The sequence below is a fragment of the Dreissena polymorpha genome, chromosome 15, assembly GCF_020536995.1.
Source record: "Dreissena polymorpha isolate Duluth1 chromosome 15, UMN_Dpol_1.0, whole genome shotgun sequence".
In the NCBI taxonomy this organism is placed as follows: domain Eukaryota; kingdom Metazoa; phylum Mollusca; class Bivalvia; order Myida; family Dreissenidae; genus Dreissena; species Dreissena polymorpha.
The window spans coordinates 54,583,460-54,598,464 of record NC_068369.1 but is presented as its reverse complement, the minus strand read 5'-3'; the positions used below and the strand labels follow the sequence as shown (position 1 = coordinate 54,598,464).

Here is a 15,005-nt window from a genome sequence, read left to right as displayed (position 1 = left end):
GCACCTCCCCACTCATGTCAGGATGATGATGAGTGGTGTATTGTGGGAAAAATAAGTTCAATTAGTCCCCCAACAGATGTATTGTGGGAGACGTAAGGTTCCATAAATCCACCCCAAGAAGATGATGAAGAGTTTTGTAATGTGGAAAACATAAGGTTATAAAAGTTCCCAACCAGAACATGATGTGCAGTGGCTTATTGTTGGCAATCTAAGCTTTCTGAGTCCAACCTCAGAACATGACGTTGAGTGATGTAACATAGGAGACATAAGGTATAAGGTTCTATAAGTGCCCCTTAAGGAGAGCGGTATTGTGGGAGACATATAAGGTTCCATTAGTCCAACCTCAGAACATGACGTTGAGTGATGTAACATGGGAGACATAAGGTATAAGGTTCTATAAGTGGCCCGATAAGGAGACCATGCTGAGAGCAATATTGTGGGAGACATATAAGGTGCCAGAAGTCCCACTTCAGGACAGGATGATGTGTGGTGTATTGTGGGAGACATATAGGGTTCTATAAGTCCCACCACAGGACAGGATGATGAGTGGATGATGAGTGGTGTATTGTGGGAGACTATTTAAGGTTCCATAAGTCCCACTTCAGGACAGGATGATGAGTGGATGATGAGAGGGGTATTGTGGGAGACATATAAGGTTCAATCCGTTGAATGGCGAATTGTGGGAAAGGTAATTTCCCCCACCCCAAAAACAGAACGATGAGTGATTGATTGTGTGAAACGTACATATGTAGTTTTACAAGTCCCCCCTCAGGATAGCTCAATGAGTGGTGTATTGTGGGAGACGTAAGGCTCCATTACTCCTCTCTCATACTCATCGACATCAAGTAAATCTTCATCCAGTGTTGCTGACAACTGCTGTAGGCAAACATCCAGGGCCTGTGAAGAAAAAACATGGAAAAACAACATTTTTATGTGTTTAATATTTTGTAATCTTACTGCAATAAACACCATTCTAATAATAAATTCCCTACTGTCAGATCTTTAGAAGGTGTTTGTTTCATCTATTTGTTTTCTGAAATACTGACCTACATTTATTAGCTATCTTCATAGGAAGCTTAAGGTAGCGCACCCATAATGATTTCCCGCGATTTCTTCGAAGATTAAAGAGCCCTTTTACCTGTTTACTTATGGATATCTAATTTAAGCAGGTCCTTATGTGAAGTTGTCTTGGCCGAGTGGTTAAGGCGAAAGACTAGAAATCTTTTGGGATCTTCCTGCGCAGGTTCGAATCTTGCCAACAACACATACTTTTGCGACGCGTTTTATATCTTTTCTAACGTAATTTGATTTAATAAAGCATATAAGCTATGTTTATTGTTAAATATGTTGCAATTTTTATGCACATTATTCAATTTTTAAAATTAAAACAACGTTATGGCTAAATTGGTTGATTTACTGCTGAAAATACGAATCATGCATGTTGCATTTTTATTTTTATTTCAAGAAGTAAATGGTAAATCTGTCTATTTCTTGGCATTTTTGCTGTATATAGTGTATCTATAAAAACTAAGTTCAAAATATTACTTAAATGATACTATTTTGAATTTTATGACACTTTGTTTTTTACCAACCCAATTTCTATTTGGCTGAAACCACTTACATTTCATGGCGCTCCCATAGATAACAAGTTATAACAAGAGCTTGTCACAGTAGTGCCAAATCCCCGCCGAAATGTGTTTGCTTGTATGACGACATTTGTTTTAGAGAGTAGAATAATATTTGTAAAAACATATAAAGGGAGATACATTGTAATTCATTATGCTCCAGACAAAAATTTAATTTAAAATTAAATAAAGGGAGATAATTCAAACACTAAGGTAGATAGAGTTATGGTTCTTAGTCACTGCACTTCTCCTACTTGCCATCTGTTTATATTTCAAGTTTCAAGTAAATCCCTTCAGTAGATTTAGGGGTATGCTCCGGACAAAAATTAACTTAAAAATTATATAAAAGGGGAGATAATTTAAAAACTAAGGTAGATAGAGTTATGGTTCTTGGTCATTACACTTCTCCTAGTTGCCACCTGTTTATATTTTAAGTTTCAAGTAAATCCCTTTAGTAGATTTAGGGTTATGCTCCGGACAAAAATTTACTTTAAAGCTATATAAAAGGGGAGATAATTCAAATACTAAGGTAGATACACATGTAGAGTTATGGTTCTTAGTCACTGCACTTTTTCTACTTGCCATCTGTTTATATTTCAAGTTTCAAGTAAATCCCTTCAGTAGATTTAGAGTTATGCTCCGGACAAAAATTTACTTTAAAATTATATAAAAGGGGAGATAATTCAAAAACTAAGGTAGATAGAGTTGTGGTTCTTGGTCACTGCACTTCTCCTAGTTGGCATCTGTTTATAATCTAAGTTTAAAGTAAATCCATTGAAAAGATTTGGAGTTATGCTCCAGATAAAGTTTCGGCCGGACGGACAGGACCAATTACTATATCCCCTCCGAATTCTTTTTCGGCGGGAATAAAAAACAAGAGCACAGCATAACGGGTGCCATGCTCGGCTGCAAAAGCTTGTCAGAATTTTTTGTGTTTTTTTGTTTTAGAGGTCACAGTGATCTTGACCTTTGACCTAGTGACCCAACAAGAGATGTGTTCGTCAGACATAAGTCCACAGGTATGTAATGAACACAACTATTAACAACTAAGTACATGAAAGAAATGATATTTATATCATTTAAAAAAAACTTTGACAAGTCAATCATTTGAGTTATAAATAATCAAAATAATAAATCTGTACAGTAACTGTGAAAAGAAATTCAATTCTTGATAAGGAAATATATAATATGAGATTTATAATTATGTAAATTACTTCCCTTGAAAATAATTGTCTCTAACAAATCTCTATTTTTAGTAGCAAATAATTAAAAGCCACTACCGTGACTGTAGATTCACCACTCAAAATGTGCATCTCCATGAGATACACATGCATGCCAAATATATAAAGTGGCTATGCTCAATATTGAATAATTATCTCCCTTTAAAGCTTATTACTTCCCTTAAATGTGTATTTTTTACCGTAGACCTTGAAGGATGACCTTGACGTTGACCTTTTACCACAAGGTGTTTGTCAGAAACACAATGCCGCTTTGATTTATTTAACAAAAATATATACGTGGGCAGGTCAGATAACCATTGTCCATTTAAAGCTTATTACTTCCCTTGACTTTGTTTTTTCGACCCTAGACCTTAAAGGATGATGTTCACCTTGAAATTTTACCACTCAAAATGTGCAGCTCCACGAGATACACATGCATGCCAAATATCAAGTTGCTATCTTCAATATTTAAAAAGTTATGGCCAATGTTAAGGTTTTAGCACGACGCCTATGGCGGACGGCTGACGACGAGCTGGCTATGACAATAGCTCGGGTTTTCTCCGAAAACAGCCAAGCTTAAAATGTCTGTAAAAGAATACTTAGTTCATCTTGTTTAAACTTTAAACACCTTTACTGCATCTGTACACACCAACTGCATGCCCATATTTGGAAATCTGGATGAATTATGGAACTTTCATATACCCCAGGGGTGCAAATAAACTGGACAAAAGCTGAGCGTGGGGGTGGTTTTGAAAAAATCAGTATATTTTTTTTTTAAAGCATAGAAAGCCTACCTAAAATTTTGCAAGTAGTTCAGTGAAATGATGCTGATTAAGAAAATAATACATTAGATTATATTTGGAAAGGTGCCCATTACGGGTGTGCTACCTTAAAGGACATGTTGATGTCTGTTGTTCGTGCGTTTTAACATTACCCTTTTCTTCTCTCAAAATAACAAAGCCCAAAGGTATAGTATTTGGCGTGTACCTTGGGAATTACTTGTTTTTCTTACATCTATATAGTGAAATTTGTAATTACAATGTTTCTATTCAGCAATTAAGGCTATAATATAATTTCTTAAGCTAATATCAGTTTGATGCATTAATTTAATTAACTAACTCAATTATTAGAAGAACGAAGCTTTTAACATATTTAGATTTAAGAATATTTAGAATATAAAAAAGGGAGATAGAGCTAATAAAACTTAAATCATACCGCATCGGCCACAACTTTTTGATGTATTTTCCTGAGAGGTTTGTTGTTGATGGTTTTCCTGCGGTTTAGTATTGTTTCTAATAGCTTCTCCATCAAGATATTGTTCATAACATCTGAAAGAAACAAACAAATTAAATGTTCAAAGCATTTTTCTACTATGTTTTGCTTTATATAATAAAGGCAGTCTGCAAAATAAGTGCTAGCGAGGTTAACAAAGCATTGTTTTGACAACCAGTTCGATCTACTTTGTAAAGCCAAATGATTTTGTTTTATAAAGTTCATGATACTTCCCATGTTTTAATTGAATATCTGCAGTAGTTATACAAAAGCCGTAAAAACTTGTGGTAAGTTTTGTTTGGTGTATTAAGACATCAGAAGTGCAAAAAAGTTTAACTTTCCACTAAGTAATTATGTAAGTTTGTTATTGCCAACATAAGATTTTTACCCCATATGGAATGATGATGATAGAGCAACCTTTATTTCTGTTTTACATGTATTGAATATTATAAACAAGGGACAAAATTGTCACAAAACCAGGTTTTCAATTTGAAAAAAAAAGTCTGATTAAGGGAGACAACTCAAACTGAACTGATTGTTTATAATTAACCCCCTTTGTTTAAAAAAAATCTATTTTTAGTCATGGCGATCTTGACCTTGGAGAAATTGACGTAATTCTTTCGTGGGACACACCGTCCAATGATGGTACACAAATGTGCCAAATGATTTTAAAATCTCACAATGAATGACATAGTTATGGCCCGGACAAGCTCATTTATGGCCATTTTTGACCTTTGAACTCAAAGTGTGACCTTGACCTTGGAGATATAGACGTAATTCTTCCGCGCGACACATCGTCTAATGATGGTGAACAAATGTGCCAAATGATTTTAAAATCTCACAATGAACGACAAAGTTATGGCCCGGGCAAGCTTGTTCTGCCCGCCCACCAGCCCGCCTGCCGACATTCGCCAATCTAATAACCAGTGTTTTCCTTCGGAAAACCTGGTTAATTATTGAATACTTTTGACACCATATTTGATTATTTTAAATATTTGACAACTCTGAAGCATGCATGTGGCAATATTATTCAAAAGATATGTTTTAATAAATATATTCTGTTGTCATGAGCATAAAAATACACAAACTAAAATTGTATGTATTGGTAGTATTTACCATATGTACTGACAAACTATCCTGATAAAATTTATTTTACACTAAATGTTTGTATATGAACCATCGTACTGTAGAGGGATTATCAGAAAAGAAATTCTTTAAACCATCTGATAGTCCATTTAGGCCAGTGACCCTAACTTTGCGCCAATACAATACAAGATATAACATACCACTCAACATTAACCTTTTCCCTTTCATTATTTGTTGTCCCATAGAAAATTAGATTCAACCTTTCTTACTACATTCAAATTTTAAAGGCTTCATTTCCAATCTTATATACTGATGAGCAGCAAACAGCATAAAACTTGAACACACTGCCAGTTACTTGCAGGCTGTTTTGGTTTGAAGCTAGTTGCATACAGCCATTTTCACTTTGCTTCTGAGTGGGAAAGTGATTAGGGTTGCCGTGGTGTAATGGATATGGTGTCCACCTAGCGACCAGGAGGTCATGGGTTCGATCCCCACCGAGGGAGCGTTCTTTAGATCTCCCCCAAATACACCAAGTACTGGTTCTAGGCCCAGGAAACGGACTTGAAAGCGTTTATATAAGCCTTAGGCTTTCGATGCAATTGAGCTAAAATAAATAGGTTTAAAGTGGAAAAGTGTAAAACACATAATTTTGCTTAATGTTTGTGCATAAAGTATTGTCCAAGATAAGGTTGTGAAGTAGGCACAGGCTAATTAAGGATGATACTTTCCTCCCTTTGAATGCAATTGGTTGTTTAAAAGAAGCATCTTCTTTACAAAAATGCAGTATAGGCAGAAAGTGTCGTCCCTGATAAGGATGTGCAAACTGTATAGGCTAATCCGGGATCACACTTTACCAACATGCAGTTTTCCCACAACAAGGCTCTCATAAACCACACAACATTTAGATGACTCACCATCCATGTACTTGTTGGCGTGGTCACTCTCAGTCCAGACATGTCCCTGGCGAGCCACAAGCTGCAGTAGATAGTCCAGCATGATTGACTCCATCAGCCGGTCCCCTGCCTGCTTAGATACCTGCAATACACACAACCTGGTGAATGGGATTACTGTGCGAACATTAAATCTTCAGACACTCTTAAGTTTTCAGCATCTGTAAGTCTTTGGACACCCTGGTTTTTAGCCACAATAAATAATGTGTGTGATTTATTGTTGATGCAGGGTCATGATTTGAACAAACTTTGTACAAGACCTCAATAAGAAGTTTCATATTATATATCAAGGCTCTGGAACTTGTAGTTTCAGAGAATCTTTTAATGTTGTTTGCTATATAAATCATGTGACCAATAGGGCATTGCTGGTTTTGACCACAGGGCATGCTTTAAAAAATCTTTGTAAAGGACCACAGCAGATATTCAACATCTGAGCCATGCGGTTTCAGAAGAAAATTTTTTTTTAGGTAATTTACAAAATGTAAATCATGTTACCCCTAGGGAGTGGCTAGTTTTGACACTAGGGGCATTGTCTGATTTTTTTTTAGAAAGGATCACAAGACAATTTTACAAACAAAATATAATACCTGTAAGCCTTGCAGTTCAGAGGAGAAGATGCAATTTCATAAAATCTATTTGAATAGGGTGAGCCATTTTGTGTGGAAATTTTTTACTAAAAGGACATGTTTCCAACAATTTTTGTAAAGAACCACTGAATGTTGTTACAAAAATATGAAAAGTCTTTTGGTTGAAGAGAATATTTGTCTTAACTTTTGAAATCTATTATTAGCTCTGGTGACCTACATATGTAATGGACCAAAACAATCTGAACAAGTATAAAAGAGTGACACTAAACAATCATTTCTGTGAAACTTTGTGAAAATCAGCCAAGGTTATGGAATGATGTAATTTGAAGAATTTTGTTAGTCAACAACAAACCAACCTGGACAACCCAGGGCCCTACCACAATAGCTCACCATCAGCACTTGGTGCTCGGCTGAACTAAACAAGAGCACCGCATAACGGGTGCCACGCTCGGCTGCGGGTGCAGTTTTGAATAGATGAAAGCTTGTCAGATTTTTTTTTTAGAGGTCACAGTGACCTTGACCTTTGACCTAGTGACCCAAAAACGGGTGTGGCATGTAGAACTCATCAAGGTGCAGCTTCATATGAAGTTTCAAAGTTGTAGGTTGAAGCACTTTGAGTTTAGAGCCAATGTTCAAAACCTTGACAAAATGTCAAGGTTTTATCACGACGCGGACGGCGGACACGACACGATGAGCTGGCTATGACAATACCTCGGGTTTTCTCCGAAAACAGCCCAGCTAAAAATGAGCAAGGAGCTCATGGCAGCTGATTCCTAGGTAAATGTGCAAGTTTAAAAAGAAACAATTTTCCGTCACATAGCCATCACATAGCCCAAGAAATAGGTATAAAAATGCAATAAAATACTTCAAATTGCTTTCCATTTATCTCTTAATTTACCGGTAATTCATATGATAGTCTTTATAGCATTGCTTGCCAATTTTTTTAATTATCAAGGCATTACAATAGCACTTACACTATTTTATAATACCATGAATCCAACTTTGTTATTGATACAAAATCTTCGAGAGTATTATCCAAATGCGGACAAAACAAGGAAACATCAATACTGTAAGAAATGTATGCTTTGAATGAAAAATGAGTATGAAAGTTGAGGTTTGCATACATTTGTTTTGCCCCAAACAACTTATGAAAAGAACCCTAAATAAAAACCATACATAGCCTGGGACACCTTAAATTAATCATTGATATAATACCCTCAGTAACCTCACCATTGTAATTTCAAGCAACCATTTTCACACAGCTTTTTAGGACAAACAGTTTTTATTTCACAAAGAACAAACAAGCTAATTTCCATATTAGTTGGTAACAATTACGTACCACTTTAAGTTCCCGCCTCATGACCTTGTTGTCATAGTGACTGAGCGTCTCCTTGGCAACCTCTGTCAGCAGCTCTTCAACTTCCCCGTGTATTACCTCATCACGCAGGAAGTCCTCATACATCAGCTCAAAGATGGCATCCTGAACCTGATAACATATAGGAGGTAATTATCCCAAATCTTTGTTATCTCAAAGCATCTTAAGATAAATTTTATCTTAAGAAACATCGTAATTTCAATATTTATTTCCTGCATTGAAATGAATTATGGGATAATACTGTAAAATTACAGCCCAATCAATTTGGTCCAGTTCAGGTGAGATGAAGTGAAGATTTGATCAGTTTACAATGGTTTGGTGTCAAGATTTTCTGGTTTATTTTTCAATTATTTAAATCAATTTGAAATCACCATATAACTGATGAACTTTCAGTCTAGAAAAGGTGCGCACTTTTTTTCCTTTCTTTTTCAAATAATTTACTAACAGTACCTAACAAGAAAATGTAGTTTTTTTGACACACATTTAAGATAACTGTATAGTAGAGCAAAGTCGGGTAATTTCGACACCTTAAGAGTAACATTTGATTAAGTCCTAATGTGTCGCAATTACCCTCCAAGTGCCCAAACCTAATGGAAAAACGCCGTTTTGACTTAAGGATTTTGCTAACGAACGTTATTACCGTTGTCGGCATAACTCAAAACTTCCAGCGATTTAACTAAACGCGGCGGAGTGTAATTTCGACAGTTAGCGGGTAATTTCGACAGTTAGCGGGTAATTTCGACACTTGTCTTTGTATTATTTTTCAACAACTGTTCTTATCAGTTATTTACATTTTATCTCTCAATTAATAGAATGTCACGATCTCTTTAATGTCTAGTGTTAATTAGGTTGCGGTGGTTAAGTGAATGTGGTGTCCGCCTAACGATCAGGAGTGCGTGGGTTCGATCTCTACTTCAACCTTGCTCATTATCATCTACACAGACACCAAGTACTGGTTCTTTCCAGGAAACAGACTCGAGAGTGTCTCAATAAGTCGTAGGCTTTCGATGCAATCGAGCTTAAATAAATAGGATTATACTAAACTAGTGTTAATCACTAATAAGAAAATTATAAATAAATTGCATTTAGAGTTCGTATTGTGCCCCCACGTGACTCAATATCTTCACTGAACATATTACATTGTGAGGCAAGTTTTTTTTTATATTGAATAATAAAATAACAGATTTTTTTCCCATTTAATCAATAGAAGTCCATCTTATGATTGTTTAAAATATTGCGACATGTAATCGCAACAAATAACTTATACCGGCGCACAAATATACATGTGGCAAATGAGCCACGGTGGTTTTTTTTCACCTATTGTCACATGCATAATTCGCATATGAATGGATATTGCCCGATCTGCTCGGTTGGGATTTCACACAGGATGGCATCTCCAGTGCACAAGATGTGCCACTTTCTCGGCCATTTCGTGCATGCAACCCATTCACTGGGATCACCGTCATCAGTATCACATCCTGGGCACTGAGCATCATCATTTAAATTGTCGTCGCTCTCAACAAAGTGGACATCTCTTTCGGAGTCAGACGAAGAAGTTGAGTCAGCACGCCTTTTCCTCTGCGCATTAACAATCTCTTTAAGACGCCTTGCCTCCTGTTTCTTTTGCTTCTCTTCTTCGCGGATCTTACGTTTCCGTTCTTTTTCCTCCTCTTTATCTTTCTTGCGCTGCTCTCTTTCTTCTTTTCTCTTTCTCTTAGCATCTTCTTGAGCAACTTTTTCAATCTCGCGGTCTTTCAGCATCTGCAATGCCGCTTGCCCGGAAAGCGCTTTTGGGAGCTTGCTGCGAAGTCTTTTGACAGGGTTTTTGGGGGTTAGCTCTGGTACTCGAAGAATAGCAAATGACTCGGATACCTGATGTTCCCGGCCAGTTTGTACAACCCTGACGGATCCCTCATTCTGTTGTTGGCTTTGGATTGGAAGCGTATGTGCAGCACTTGTCACCGGCGAAGCTCCAACAGTACCGGGTAAAGATGCGGAACTTTTTGTCAGAGTCTCGGCGCTTGTATTAGTAGCGCTTACAGGCTGGTCACCATTTTCTGAAGGAGCGCTGCAGTGCTTCTCTTTTGAAGAGCCTTCGTCACCACGCGAACCAACAGATACATGTATTTCTGAGGGATGAAGCTTGGATTGGTCAATATTTTCGGGATTCAGTGAAAATAATCCGCATCGCTTAAAACCATGTATGGCATTTTCTATCTTGGAAACATCTTCCCAACATTTGCGAAATACACCAGGAAACTGTTTCTTGGTGAAAGTTTGACCAAGATGTTCAGTGTGCCAGCTTTTCACTTGTCGTTTCCAGGCCGATTTTAATGGACCAAAGAAGCCAACATCACAGGGCTGTAGGACGTGAGTGGCATTTTCAAGCAGGCAGTAGAGTATGATCTGATGATCATAGCAGAACTGCGCCGCGTCAAGACTCATGTGTGTGGAATGCCCATCTACAAACAATATCACGGGCCTTTGTATCTGCTTTTGACCAATGAAGACATCCAGATGGTGCAAAAAGGATAAAATCAGCTGGCTATCCATCCAGCCATTATCTGACATGCCGTATATGGCGTCTGGGAACTCACCTATGCCCGTATCACGGTATCGCTGACCCGGATAGACAATCAACGGTGGAACATAATCTCCACAAGCATTGAAGCAAGCCATGACAGTGATTTGTTGTTTGTTGCTGCTTGTTACCTGGTACACATGTCGTACTCCCTTTTCTGCAAGTACTTTGCCCGTGTTTACGCACAAGGGGAAACCGCTCTCGTCTGCATTGAAGAACCTCTTAGGATCACCGACAAGACGTTCCCAATCATCTACTTCGGTTTTAAGGTAGGTGGTTAAGTTTTGAAACCAATTGGCAATCATCGCTTGGTTCACAATAGCTCGTTGGTGACCAAGAGTAGACGCTGTTCGCTCGGAAATATCAGGGTGGCGCTTCATGAACCCGCTGTACCAATCTTTTCCGAGCAGATTGTTCTTAAAAGGGTTAGATCGACCGTCGTGATCGAGGACTTTCTTGAATTCTAGGCAAAGTTCATATCGTTTAAGTGGGTAACCGATTTTCGCACAGTGCTTGCAGTAATCGACCAACACTTGCTCTTCTGCCTTTGTGAGTACAGTTGTGCGACCAGGTGTTGCACTAACAGATGTTCTCCCAGACAGTTTGTCGAGAAGTGTGGTGCGTGGAATCCCAAAAGTTTGTGCAGCTTTTTTCTTAGACATTCCATTTTCGACCATTTTTATTGCTGCATTTAATTTTGAAGGCGAATATTGCCTGTACTTAGGTTTTGACGCAATTTGCCGTGACATCGTGCTTAAAAAAAAAAAAAAAAAAAAATCATTAGCTAATTAATAACCTTCAAAATCTTTACAAAGCTCTTTTTTTTAATAATCTGCTTGAAAAAATATAGAAAGAGAGCTAAATACATATATATAATATTCAATCAGCTGCGTCAACAACAATGTAAAGAGTAATTCTATTTAACAATCTATTTTGCAATGTAGACTATATAAATATATATATGCGCTGGTAATGCTTGAAAACATTTGGAGTGTCGGAATTACCCACCATCGTATAAAATCGGAGGATAATTTCGACACCCCACAAATCATAGTTTAAAAAACGCTTGGCGCCATTCAAACACAAATACAGTGTGAAGTGAAACAAATTTTATACTAGAACTTGTTCAAATACCAGAAATACAGCGAAATACTGAAGGGACGTAATTGACCATTATGTAACCTCCCTTATCAAAGCCCATAACGCTAGAAAAATTCGCAAAGTAATACAATGTACGTATTTTAAATGACTCACCTACATGTAAACAGCGAGACGCTCCATAGAGAGATGTTATCTGGTGACGTCACAACACCAACTACGTCACATTTTACTACGAAATCATACGGGATGATGACGATTTAAGTCTAGTCTTATAAATATTGTGAAAAGTGTCGAAATTAAACGACTGTCGGAATTACCTGACATTGCGCTATCAGCTTTTTATATGATTGTTATCACTAGCTAGAAACAAATACTAATATTTTTCAACTAACTTACGAATTGTTGATGTTGTGCCAATAATGCTTAACAATGAATTAGGTTGCAATACAATTCTCAGACTCACAAACTTACAATACTAGTCCCCACATCGTCCATATAATCTTCAAACAGGTCATCATACACAATGCCATGGTGTTTGTCGTCCACATGGTCTCTTGCCATTTCTCGAATGGTCTCCTTGACGACATCACCAGCAGCCTCTTGGACAGCATCATTGAGTAGTCGGGTGAGGAAGCTCTCCAGGGGGTCTGCATCCGTCTGTGAGTACAGCATGTACCTGGCAACATGCCATCAAGTTGGGATTATCGATTTTTGCGGTAACACTGGTGTATCTGATGTGAGATGCATGCATGAAATCAAAATATACAGTGAACAATATTGAGCATAAAGTATCTATTGACAAGGATGATAAAATGCACAGAGCAGAAAGCAAAAATATGTGATAATGTATCTTGAATATATCAACTAAAGATCAGGGTTTAGTTTAAATTGATACAAAATACTTTTATTTATTTAGGACCTTCCAAAAAAAAATCATTTAAAATAAAAAAATTAAGCAATCAATACTATATCAATTTATTAAATTTAACAGCACATTCCATTAAAAATTGTGTCTGTAAGATAAGTAAAAGTTAAAAAATTCATATTAAATTTGATAGCATAAATTTCCTACAAGAAAAGTCATACATATTTAAATGACTTTTTTTAAAAAATATTTTAATTTTCACAAATGATTTTTCATGCAAAAAAATGACATAAGATTCATGCTTCCAAAGCAATATGTACATTCCGAAATAATATAATGCTAGTGATAAAAGGTCTTTGAATACATTTCTTTAATAGCCCTTTTTTGTTAGGTTAATAAAACAAAAACTTGCTTACTGAAATATAATTTCTGGCACACAATCAGGGTATAAAAAGCACAAAAAAGTTCCTTCATTATAACAACTCTATAAGAGACATGTTCTTGGGTTCTATAAATTTATTCCATGCTCTAGTCCTCATTTTAAAGCAACAAGAACAAATTAATTTAATACAGCATAAAATAAAATCACCAGCACTGCAATTAATATGCTTAATGTTAAAGAAATAACTAAGCAGTCAAAAGCTTCTTTTTCAAGTTAACCTGCCCTTACATTTAACAGTAACCACAGCCAAAACAAGTAAAATACGTACACATTTGCAAGATTTAATTTATGTCATGCAATATTATACATTATTAGACTTCATATTTTTCAGACAATAATAAACAATTGATTTAAATCAATTTCAAGACACAATTTAAAGTCAACAAGGTGATTTTATACATTGCTTGGAACAAGTAAAGTCATTGCATAAAAATTGTACATGATTACTTACCCTTCCCCCACCTCATGTTTTCTGTGACCCAATTAGAGGTTTGCATATCTTTTGTTTAAATTTAAATCAACAGTAAAAACAAAGTGATTCAATGGAAAACACATGACTTCCCAAGACTTGCAGCTAATACACAATTTACCATGCATTTTCTATGTGTACTTGTAAGCCATCAAAAGAATATCATTCTTGTATTTGTCACAGATAGTTATGAACAGTAAAACATGTGCTATATGTATGCGTTTTGTTTATTGCAGTTTTTAATATCCTTGAAGTATGCAATTCTGACACAGACAGAGATTGTGTGGGTATTTCTGAACGGCTTGTATTTAGTCTCTAACCTTTCATTTCTCTGTCAAATAAACTGTATATGACAATAACAAAAAGTACATGCTTGGGGTTGTTTATTTATTCATCTAAACAAGACGTATTGGACATTATGCCCATGAATCACATAAATGTTCAGGAGGCTATACATTAATAACTTTAATGGAAAAAACATACTTCTAACCAGCATGGGTGTTGTACATGACACTTACTCTAGTAATGTGGAAATATAATATTTAAAAGTTCTCCAAGGCATTAAAAAAACTTATTTTCTTTTTTTACCTTGAGTTGTGACCGTGATGTTTTATTGATGAGCATTGGAGTTGTATTTGACATACCACCTGATAATGGAGAAAAGTAGTTTGAAGATTGATGGAAGTCCTCAGAAGAATCAAAGAGTTACATTACATGTACTAACAAAAACATATGTCCCTTGACCTTGAATAGAGACCTTAACATTTCACCTAAAAGCATGAAATTATATATAAAACATCTCAATTGTATACAAATCATTCCTTAAATCTAGATTTTCGATTTTTCTTCAGAGAGCATAGTTGTGGGGAATGAATTGTTGGGTCAGGGGGAATAATCGTTCAAAGTTATATACAAGTCCTGACAAGAATGAAGAAGCAAAAGTCTGTACAAATAGGTAGAAAACAATCACCCAGAACCCACTCATGGGTGCCTTTCATTATGGAATTTAAAAGTATTAGGCATAAAGGGTTTGAATTATTTTAAAATGCAATCAAAGAATATAACTAATGAGCTATTTTTGAAGTTTCACTTGTTAATATAAACAAAACAAGAGGGCCAAGATGGCCCTAGTTCGCTCACCTGAGAGAAGTCGGTTCACTCAATCTTAACCAAACGTCAAACTTGACCTAGATATTGTACAGACAAACATCCTGGTTTCATCATTATTGAACCAAAACTCTGGCATATGGAGTGATTTTGTTTTTGTAAGATTTGACCTGGTGACCTATAATTTGTGTTGACCCCCCTTACCAAACATCAAACTTTGCTTACAAAAATAAATATTATGACCAAGATTCATAAAATCTGAAATAAAAATTGTGACCTCTAGAGTGTTTACAAGGATTTTGTATAATATAATGAAAATTTGGAC

At 36.2% G+C, this 15,005-nt stretch overlaps 1 protein-coding gene across 4 annotated transcripts in view; it reads right to left on the bottom strand.

Annotated features, from left to right (window-relative positions):
- Positions 1-383: 383 nt before the first annotated feature.
- Positions 384-15,005, bottom strand: part of LOC127860095 (uncharacterized) — a 40,343-nt gene continuing 25,721 nt past the window's right edge. For all 4 annotated transcript variants that reach the window (XM_052397900.1, XM_052397901.1, XM_052397902.1 and 1 more), the window contains 5 exons: positions 12,269-12,473; positions 8,080-8,226; positions 6,118-6,238; positions 4,061-4,173; positions 384-897 (listed from right to left, as the gene is read on the bottom strand). In XM_052397900.1, coding sequence (XP_052253860.1) covers positions 769-897; positions 4,061-4,173; positions 6,118-6,238; positions 8,080-8,226; positions 12,269-12,473 — 715 coding nt within the window. In that variant the 3' untranslated portion in view covers positions 384-768. The remainder of the gene's footprint in view (positions 898-4,060; positions 4,174-6,117; positions 6,239-8,079; positions 8,227-12,268; positions 12,474-15,005) is intronic.